This window comes from Paralichthys olivaceus, chromosome 23 (genome assembly GCF_024713975.1).
Source record: "Paralichthys olivaceus isolate ysfri-2021 chromosome 23, ASM2471397v2, whole genome shotgun sequence".
Taxonomy (NCBI): domain Eukaryota; kingdom Metazoa; phylum Chordata; class Actinopteri; order Pleuronectiformes; family Paralichthyidae; genus Paralichthys; species Paralichthys olivaceus.
Window position 1 is genome coordinate 4,485,584 of NC_091115.1, and position 9,804 is coordinate 4,495,387.

The following is a 9,804-nucleotide window of genomic DNA, read 5'->3' on the forward strand; positions in this document are numbered from 1 at the left end:
AGCTGAGCCCCAGAATGTGACTGGATTCAAGTCACAGAGCTGAACATCCCATCATTTGAAAAAGAATATTAAATCTGTTGCATGATATATTTTAGCAATTAGTCCTTTATTGACAAAGTCTCACAGTGAAATGGGGAGAGAAGATAAGAGAAGGTCAGTGGTTTGATTCCCGGCTCCTCCAGTCTGCATTCTAAAGTGTCCTGGGAAACCCCAGATTTAATCTCAGTCAATCCATCAATGTGTTTGGTTTATATTTCAATCAGAATAACAAAAGTAAAGAGCATGAATCATTTCCTGTTACTTAGTTTATGACGGAAACCTGTGAAAAATCATTATTATCAAAGTCTTAAAGAACAAGAACAGGTTGTCACATTTTAGAAAGACTTTTCACAAGATGATCATCTCATCCATTCTTTTCTTTTTTATTCTGCAGAGCACCACGTGATGTCATCCTTCAAGAGGAACCCTCTGGAGCAGGCTTTCCGCAGGCCCAACGCCAACATCACCTCCAACTACCTGATCAACCAGTACTGGATCCTGGTCAGCCACAAGTTCCCCGCCCTCATCTACGACCTCTTCCTGCGACTCACTGGACAGAAGCCGCAGTAAGACTCAAAAAAAACGCCTGTTGTGCTTAAAACCAAAAGAAAAGTTTCAGCTGTGTCGTAACTTCTGACCTTCTCTCTCGCTGCAGGATGATGCGCATCTTCAATCGTCTGCACAAGGCCATCGGCCTGTTAGAGTATTTCAGCAGCCAGGACTGGGAGTGGAACTCGGAGAACATGAGCATGTTGATGAGCCAGCTAACCCCAGAGGACAAGAAGGTACGTTTATCCACAGAGCTTGTAAAGTCAGAACAGGTACCGGTTAGTTGTCAAAGTGTATTTGATCATAATTCATTCTCTGATTGGTCATAACGAATAATTAATAATCATTTTAATAGAATTTTTGACAAAAGGACTTTACTTCAAATTATCTAAGTTCTTGATTCACAGAAATCATTTTGCTTCTTCTGTTTAATTCTGATGACACTGAGTATAGGATCAACTGTTACAGCATTAGGAAGCCCAGTGCTCCATCTAGTGACTGAAAGTGGAATTCCACTTTAATCTCTTGGTTTCAGTCTCTGTTTCATTGGTTCTGTTGTTTCTTGCAGAAATTTAACTTTGACGTGCGTCAGCTGAACTGGCCTGAGTACATTGAGAATTACTGCATCGGCACCAAGAAGTACGTCCTGAACGAAGACATGTCCGACATTCCTGCTGCTCGGCAGCATCTGAGGAAGTAAGTCAACTTTCAGGTACCTTGAAGTGCTCGGTGTGAAATTCAAGTTATTATTTGTGATCCATCATGTTTTTATATTTTCAGTTTAACTAGAATAAAAAATGTTACTGTAGAACTCATGTTATGTTTAACGCGTCTTTTTAAAACCTCACACTATTTTCTGTCTCTCTCTTGATTTCCCAGACTGAGGAACATCCGCTACACCTTCAACACTCTGCTGGTCGTCTTCATCTGGAGGGTGTTTATCGCCCGCTCGCAGATGGCCCGAAACATCTGGTACTTTGTGGTCAGCCTCTGTTTCAAGTTCCTCTCCTACTTCCGTGCGTCCAGCACCTTAACCAACTGAGTCTTCCTCGCCGCCTCGAGCCAGAGACGACGGGCGGCCCCCTCGCCTTTAGAAATCAGCAGGACACAACATCTGAGACTCAGACACGGTTCCTTCAGTGTGGATTATCGAGGCTCTCTACATTTGGGGGCTGCGGTGGAGTGAAGCACTCAGGATGGTGAAAAGAGGTCTACTAGCCATGAATTATTTCTTTAGTTTGGAAAGCCGTCACGAAACCCCGTCCAGAAAAAAGTTTGAACCCTCTTCTTCTCAAAGTGGCCAATTATATATGCAACAATAAGCCTCCGTGTGATTTCCACTTTCTTCTCCACGACATAGGTTCCATCCTCTTGAATCTCGGTACATTGCCTTTTGCCTTGTGGTGATTTTTTTTTTTTCATACTTGAAATATAGCAGTGCTTCAATGGAGGACGATTTCTACAAGATTATTTTGGTTCTCGGTTTTTTACTGTGGGAAAATCCACTTCCTCTCTTTATTGATCCGCAGGTGATTTGGATCTGTATGTCATGCATTATGTGTATCTACTGCCTTTTTAAGATTACACACACACTCACACACAAAACGGACTAGTGTTACCCGTCTCAAGGCCAATCCACACATTACTGAGACCAGTATTAAAGCTAAAATCCACACACACACTCAGACAACTGCACCACTAGATACGAAACATACAGATCTGCCGTCTTTCCTGCTGTTGAGGTCGTCACTTAATTTACTATCACACGATACCGTCAGTACGTCTCAGAACACTCATCCACTTTTTGCCTGTTTGTACAGAAGTTTGTACTGAAACTAAGTTTACTACTTTTACATCTTTATACTTGCGTCAAAGGCTAGTCTGATTCGTGGTAGACCTTGGCAGTGTATTATATATAAATAAGAGTACATCAGAGTTGAGTTTATTTGTATAGCCCAGTTTGACATATTGTACAGTGTTACCCACTGTTTCCAACTGAGCGCAGCGTTTCTAAAACAAACAGATGAAGGAAAAATATAGGTAATTACCGAGCGATGCTTCAAAACCCCAGAAGCTCATTCAACAACCATCACTGCTGTGCTGAAGGTATTTCCACAAAAATAAGGGAACACTTAATCGTCAGATAAACTTCAGGAAATTCAATCTGTCCATTTAGTGGGAATGGTTTTACACGTCGAGGCTTCGGACGGTCGCTCTCTTCTTATTCATTCTTCTCTAGTTTTGTGTTCTGCTAGTGTCCTTGTCACCACTGGTAGCATGAGGTGACACCTGCAGCCCAATCAGGTTGCACAGATAGTCCAGCTCCTCCAGGATGACACATCCATACGTGCAGATGTGTGATTTAAGTGTTCCCTTAATTTGTTTGAGCAGAGTATATAGAAGCTGTCTAAGTTATGAAAGCTTGTTGAATCCTGCTGCAAGCTGGAGCTTTTTCCATTTCAGCTTCATCGATGTGTAAGAAAAGAAGGATGTTTGTAACAGGATGCAGTCTGGAGCCACAGTTGTTACTGATTGAATTATAGACTGTCATCCGCATAGAGGGGAAACATGATGCAAAATTAATATACAAAACAAAAGTAGTGGACCCAGTATGGAGCCTTGAGGGACACCATACCCTAACTGATGGATGGGCTGCTATTCTTAAGTAAGACAAACACGATGCTTGATGTCTGGACCTAAATCACTAGAGTGACAGATTATATAACCCCCCCCCCCCCCCCCCCCGGATTACAACCTCGACCCCTGTTTGGAAAATCTGTAAATAGTCGAACTTGCATATTATTCTTATAGATTACCAAAAAATTGTATTTGACTTTTGATTTTTTTTTTTTTTTGCGTGGGGAGTGACTTCACAGGATTCTACCACTGAGCTTCCGACAGAGTCTACCAGAAGTGTTCAAGTGTTGACGGGATGATTTTTAATAACAACACTGTGCAAGGTTGTACATGTTGACTCTTGACTGAGTACAAATACATAAGTTATGAAACTTTATGGGAGAAAAAGGGATAAAACTAAATAAATGTTTATGCAAACATGTATGTGGGGTAACCGTGGTTTACTGTCCTTAATTTCAGAGGACAGTGAACCAAAATGTCTGCAGCAACACCTGTATGAACTGGTTTCGTCAGAATTGTTGTCACAGAGCTACAGGGCTATTGTAACGGTGTCGTTGTCATGGAGTTCTGATCTTCTGCGTGTCCTGTGTGTTTGCAGAGCGTCAGGAAACCGGAGTGCAGGAACTAGTTTACTGTATGTTAACAAATCAGCAACACATAATCAATAACGTCATGTTCTTCTTTCTGGTGTCATTTGCAACATGTCTGACAAAACTTTATTTCCTGCTCAGACGACACGTCGTTCAAGTCTGCTTGGCAAAACTGAAATAAACAAGAGGAGAAAAAGAAAAAGTGTGATGCAGTCAATGAAAGTCGTCTTCTACCTCAACACGTCTTTTCTTTTCACAAATGCGACAATTATTCAAGTTTAATAATTGTAATAAAGTGTCTTGATTCTCAAGCTATTAAAACTACTAGTAGGCCCTTCACAATAATCTCACTCTCTGTAGTTAAAATAGCAGTTGTGACCAAAACCTGTTCAACCTGAGAAACTGGATTTACGTCTAAAACTATTCTGCGTTTATTTGTGTAAAGACGATAATATGTTGCAGCCAGAGTCTTCCTGAACATTTTAAATCCTATCAAAGCTCTATATTTTATTAAAGATGGAATTGAGACCAATTCTCAAGTGCAATTTTTCTGATTAATGATTTCATAATTCATATTTTTCCACAATCATTATCCTCTTAAAACGCTACTGGCATCATTTCATGTTTCAGTTCCAACTCTTTCCGGAGATTTTCTGAAATAAAATCACTAGAACTGTTAGATTTATCGTTTATTTCAACTTTAGCAGTGTTGGGATGATGATGTGTATTTTGTGCCGCTGCAGGAAATGAAAATATAAAAGCTGACAACATTTTTAATGAAGCACCATCACAGTGTGGAAATAATGTTGAAAACACATGTAGCCTGCAGTCTGAGTGGACACGTTTCTATAAAGTGCAATGATCTGAGGTGGATTTGTGCAATTATTCATAAAAACAGAAGGATTTAGCTTTTTCAATACACAATGTGAAATAAAAAATCACAAGTTCTTACAAACTGAACAACAACAAACAACGAGACCTTCTGCAGGCGTTCGTCCTGCTGGGATGAGAGACTTCATTTACAGTTTACTCCTCAGGAACATTGTCAGCCAACAGAGGGACGTGGTGATTGTTCACATTGTTCATCTGGTTGTGAAGCTGCACATCCTGGAACAGATTTAAGCAAATCTATTTTTTTTTAAGTTTAGTCTAATTTAATACAGAGCAGAGCAACAAATGATTCCGATACTGAGCTAAAATATCAATCAGACTAATTCAATTAGTAGAAAAATAATCTCGACTCACCTCTCTGGGCCTGTAGACTCCCAATTTAAAGCGACAGCAAATCACATCGAAGCAGAAGCCGACAAACCCGTGGAGCATGCCTGTAAAGAGAGAGAGGGAACACGACAGTAAATATGATTTTATTTGACTTGTCAAAACGAATCCTTCGTGCCACATATTGTTGCTTTGCTCTGAGTTTAGAAAACGAGACCAACGCACAGAATTGACTTGAGAACAGCCCTCGGTCGAACTCAAAACTCCGCCAAGGCCCAACATTCCCTTTAAAATGAATCAAGCTGCACCAAATTGCTCACACTCATGGACATACGTCTTCTGGATGAAGCTGTGTCTATATTTACTCCCTCAGATATTGGTGAAAATTGCCGAATCCTGCCGACGGACAAATCACAGATGAAAACCTAAACTCCTCCACGGCCGTAATAATCTGCCTTGTTCCATTAGACTCATGTAATGAGATGTTCTTGCAGGGTGGAGTGGACTCGCCTGTCGTGGAGAATATTCCCCCGATGATGCCGCAGAGTCGCACCATGAACTGCCACAGCGGCATGTGCTGCTCGCTGACCGTCACCATCAGAGAGCTGGTGTCGTACTTCAGGAAGATGCCGGAGACGCCGTGACTGCCCGCTGCGTGGTTTATCAGCCGCTCCTGGGAAACAGAACTGTGTCAGTTCTGTCCTGTCTGTCAGGTTTCCACTTTTTATTACTTTCCTCATTTACTCACTCGCTCAGTGACAGAGAACTGGTGTGTGTCTGCAGAGATCGTGTGTGTGTTGAGTCTGGTGGGCACCACGGTGATGAAGTACTGGAACATCTGGTTGTCTGGGGCAGAATCACAAAGAAAAAAAAACATTTAACTAATTGGTTTTTTACTTAATTTCAAGGAGACACATTATGGAAACTAAAGCTGAGTCTACGTCACAGTTTTTTGGAGTCAACTCCTGATTCAATACTTGAATCGACACTTTATTGATCCTGCAGTAAACTCAGTTCTGAAGCCCTTCAACTTGTTTTTCATCCTCTCATGCAGCGACTCACTGTTGAAGGTGATCTTCTCTGTGCCGTCCAGAGGATTGATGATGCCCGGTATCTCCTCGCCGAAAGACAGGTGATCTATTCGATGGGAGAAGTTGTACGCTGTGGTGAGAAGAAGTTTGAGGTTCAGTGAAGGTGGAAGTGGAAAAGGTTTGGACTCTTTAGTTTTCTCATATGAAATCTGTGAAACGTCAACTCAGTTGGATTAAGGAGGAAAACTGAGCCCTCACGTGGTGAATAACATGTCAAGATTAGATGAGGTTAAGTTAAGGTTAAGATTAGAGTTGGGTTAAGGGAAAAGCTCAGAGAAGTACTATGGTTTGTTTTAAAGTTTTAGACAGAGGATTGGTCCAGTAATATATAACGATAATCTAGAATAATGAGAATTATCCTGTTATTAGCAGCTTTACAAAATAAAATATATTTAAACTGGAACTTACTCTCATGGCTCACAAAAGCTGCAATATGGGCGTGACCCTGCGGATGGTGAATCGGCCTGAAAAAGACAATGTACACGTGTTAAAAGACGAGTGTGAGTGACGGCTCTGTGACGTCGTTCCTAAGGATCCTACAGCCGGATGATGGTGGTGGTGGTGGTGAGGGATTCACTGTCGTCTTAACGTGGAGCTGAATCTGTTTCTTACTTCCCCACAGTGATGTGCAGATTTCCTGCCACCTTGTTGACGTACACGTGCCCGTGTATCCTGCAGCCGTTGAGCGGCTCCATAGAGGTATCCTCCCTACACACACACACACACACACACACACACACACACACACACACACACACAGTCACATTAACTAAACTTTATATATAACATAAGAATGATGTATCTGCACATGTGAAACTGACCGTGGGGGCAGAGCAGTGGGAGCTCCTTTCAGCAGAGTTTTGTACAGGACTTCCTGAAGAGCGTGTTCCTCCCTCAGTCTGTTCTGGATCAGAAGCAGGGTCCTGACAACAGGTTCAAAACTTACTTCACTTACTTAGAAGCACACGTCAGCGCAGATAAACTACAGGTGGGACGTGGTTACATGGATTCTCACCTTTGCCAAAGTCTTTGTTGAGGAGTCAGTTCGAAAATAACCTGATCAGACGCAGAGACAGACATGTTTTAAAGCTGGAACAGAAACTCAGAGGATAAAGTGTGTGAGCCGTGCTCCACTCACAGGTTCGTACTGGAGGCCGCTGGATGTGATCATGGTCTCAGCCAGATCCAGGATATCTGCTCCCACATCTGGGAACATGATGAGGGAGCAGATGTTACTCAGATGTTACTGACTTAACTAACAGATCATCAATACGTGTGTATAACCGGTTTCTGTATGTGAAGGAAAGCAAAGGTTAAAAACTCACGCTGGCATTTCATGGCAACTGTGATGTCGATGTTTATTCGGAGTTTACTGTGAATGAGCGACAGTGAGTCAGTTCTGTGATAAGATCCTGGTCGTTATTACAGTTATGAGCGATGCAACATTATCATACAAATGATTTCATTCAGTTATTGTGTAACTTATGTAAACGTACCTGGAAAAATCTTTGTCCACTGCGTATTCATATTTCATCCACGTGTCTCGATAAACAAAGAACTCCATGACGGCCAGAAGAGCCATGGCACAAAACGCTATCAGCGACACTGTGGATGAGACACAAGAGTAAATAAAGTCACTCATATCTTTACCTTTAACATTGTTAATATTAGATTTAGTTCAGAGGGTTCTCCCACCCGTTCCTCCCGACGCTGACGTCTCCACGTAACTCTCCGACACTTTGGGGAAGGCGTCCAGCTCCCTCACCAGGCTCAGAGCTTTCCTCCTGGACAGACGCCTCATGTTCAGGTTCAGGACGCGTCGCCTCCTCGTCCTCCGACAAATGATCAGAGCACATCAGGGTTACAGTCAGGATCCGTCTTCTGACCTCTGACCTCTATAACGAAATGATCCTGAGTTCAAGAACAATACCAGAGTTCAAACACAGGGAAGAATCATCACCCAAATGAATTTAGATTGAAACTTTCTATTATTATTATTATTCATTATTTTATAATATATTGTTTTTTACTGTCCTGACCTTTAATCGATAAGTCAACTCGCTCAGATCTAATAACATCAGAGCATTACAACATGATTTTATTATTGGTCTAAACATCACATTACCTTATTTTAGATTAATTTTAAATATCAAGACATATTTGCTCTAATATCTCGAGATCAGATGAACTGAATTTATGCATCACTTCAAATAAACGACAGAGAAAATGACAACAATATAAACAACAGACATAGAACAATCTGTATGAATATAAATAAATATACAGTGTACCTCCTTCATCACAGCTTCTCTGCACCGTTCACTGTAACATGTCATCATCACTGAGGACATGTCTTACCTGTGTCCTCATGTGTCCTCATGTGTCCTCATGTGTCTCAGTGTTTGCTGGATCCTCATCAGTTTGCATCTTGTCTCTATTTCTTCATCATGATGCCATTGACTCACGGGGGCGCGCTCCTCTCTTCCTTGTTTGGGGATTAAAAAGTGACGTCACACGTAAAAACGTGCGCGCTCAGCAGGAACGCGCAGCTAAGCAATGTCGGTGCTCAGTCAGCAGGTGGCGATGTAACACAAAACAATATTTTTTTATTCAATACCTGATCAGTGTGCTTTTTGAAAATGTAAGAAATGAATTAAATTATAAGTTAAATTGTCTATATTCATGCTATATCATATTAATAAAACATGTTTGTACTGCAAAATAATATATGATATCTGTAATCATATTATAAGGTGGACTGTTATAGTAGAGGTGGATCTTCATAGCAATAATAATAATAATAAAATATACATCTCTTAATTATCTGCTTAATCTTGGGTCTATAGAGGGGGGGGGGGGGGGGGGCTGGGGATCATAATTATTTACATCAGTTGTGTTGAAAAAAAGGAGAAATTACAAAGATAAATGTTTGTTTGCAGTGAAACTTGATGATGCAGCTTATTGTATTGTCAGTTGTATCTCTCTGTATAAATCGACCTGTTACACTTTGTCCTCTGCAAATGGAAGTTGCATCACTTGACAATAAACCGATTGAATTATGCAATACTCCGAACCGTTGTCATTGATAACATTTACAGCTCAATCCGTGCGTCATCCATCAGCAGTGACACAGACACATCTTGAGAACCTCTGACCTCCACTTACAAGGATGTTCCTACTTTGCACTGCACCTTTATCCTTTTTATCTCTTTTCTCAGATGTGTTTCATATCATTAGTTGATGCTCGTGCATGTGTGGATCTTCATAGTGTGCATGCAGCAATGCTTTCAAATCACTCATACTTTCAGATTTGCATGATTTAAGACGATTTAGATTTGACGCAGTTGGTCATTTTTAGACTGCAGTTTATTTTGTTGTTGTATTTCTCTGTAACGTCTGATATAAATCAACCTGTTACATGTTGTCCTTTGCAAAGGGCTGATACAATTCCATTTAGATTATATAATAGTGCAAACCACTGTCTATGATAAAATGTAAATCTGGAGCCATGCTTTTCCACTTAAATGTAACTGGTCTTTTCTATGGTTAATGATCACATGGCTGCTCTAAGAAGAAGAAGAAGTTGTGCACGTTCATCCATCAGCAGTGACACAGACCCATCTTGAGAACCTCTGACCTCCACTTACAAGGGGTAATTAACTTCCAGGAGCAGTGTTTAC

General features: G+C 41.1%; 2 protein-coding genes across 8 annotated transcripts in view; one reads left to right on the forward strand and one right to left on the reverse strand.

The window, feature by feature from the left end:
• The window catches only part of si:dkey-97m3.1 (fatty acyl-CoA reductase 1), a 38,149-nt gene extending 33,802 nt beyond the window's left edge, over window positions 1-4,347 (forward strand). For 3 of the 5 annotated variants that reach the window (XM_069519646.1, XM_069519644.1, XM_069519649.1), the window contains exons 10-13: window positions 434-605; window positions 695-824; window positions 1,157-1,284; window positions 1,468-4,017. In XM_069519646.1, the coding sequence (XP_069375747.1) occupies window positions 434-605; window positions 695-824; window positions 1,157-1,284; window positions 1,468-1,630 (593 nt within the window). In that variant the 3' untranslated portion in view covers window positions 1,631-4,017. Of the gene's footprint in view, window positions 1-433; window positions 606-694; window positions 825-1,156; window positions 1,285-1,467 lie in introns of all 5 variants that reach the window. The other 2 variants (XM_069519647.1, XM_069519645.1) reach the window with 1 other exon arrangement.
• Window positions 4,348-4,491: 144 nt separating this feature from the next.
• Window positions 4,492-8,619, reverse strand: LOC109642793 (endoplasmic reticulum-Golgi intermediate compartment protein 2-like). 3 transcript variants are annotated; one of them, XM_069519651.1, is made up of 14 exons: window positions 8,483-8,619; window positions 7,820-8,019; window positions 7,621-7,729; window positions 7,450-7,496; window positions 7,263-7,330; window positions 7,140-7,180; window positions 6,946-7,047; window positions 6,737-6,832; window positions 6,533-6,588; window positions 6,096-6,194; window positions 5,782-5,879; window positions 5,544-5,706; window positions 5,061-5,140; window positions 4,492-4,922 (listed from the first exon to the last, which is right to left on the reverse strand). In XM_069519651.1, the coding sequence occupies exons 2-14, from the start codon at window positions 7,923-7,925 to the stop codon at window positions 4,842-4,844; spliced, it is 1,146 nt and encodes a 381-aa protein (XP_069375752.1). In that variant the 5' UTR covers window positions 7,926-8,019; window positions 8,483-8,619; the 3' UTR covers window positions 4,492-4,841. The 3 variants fall into 3 exon arrangements, with proteins under 3 accessions (XP_069375752.1, XP_069375751.1, XP_069375753.1); XM_069519650.1 differs by having other exon boundaries at window positions 7,820-8,035; window positions 8,483-8,613; XM_069519652.1 differs by having other exon boundaries at window positions 7,820-7,956; window positions 8,483-8,609.
• Between the last annotated feature and the right edge of the window lie 1,185 nt (window positions 8,620-9,804).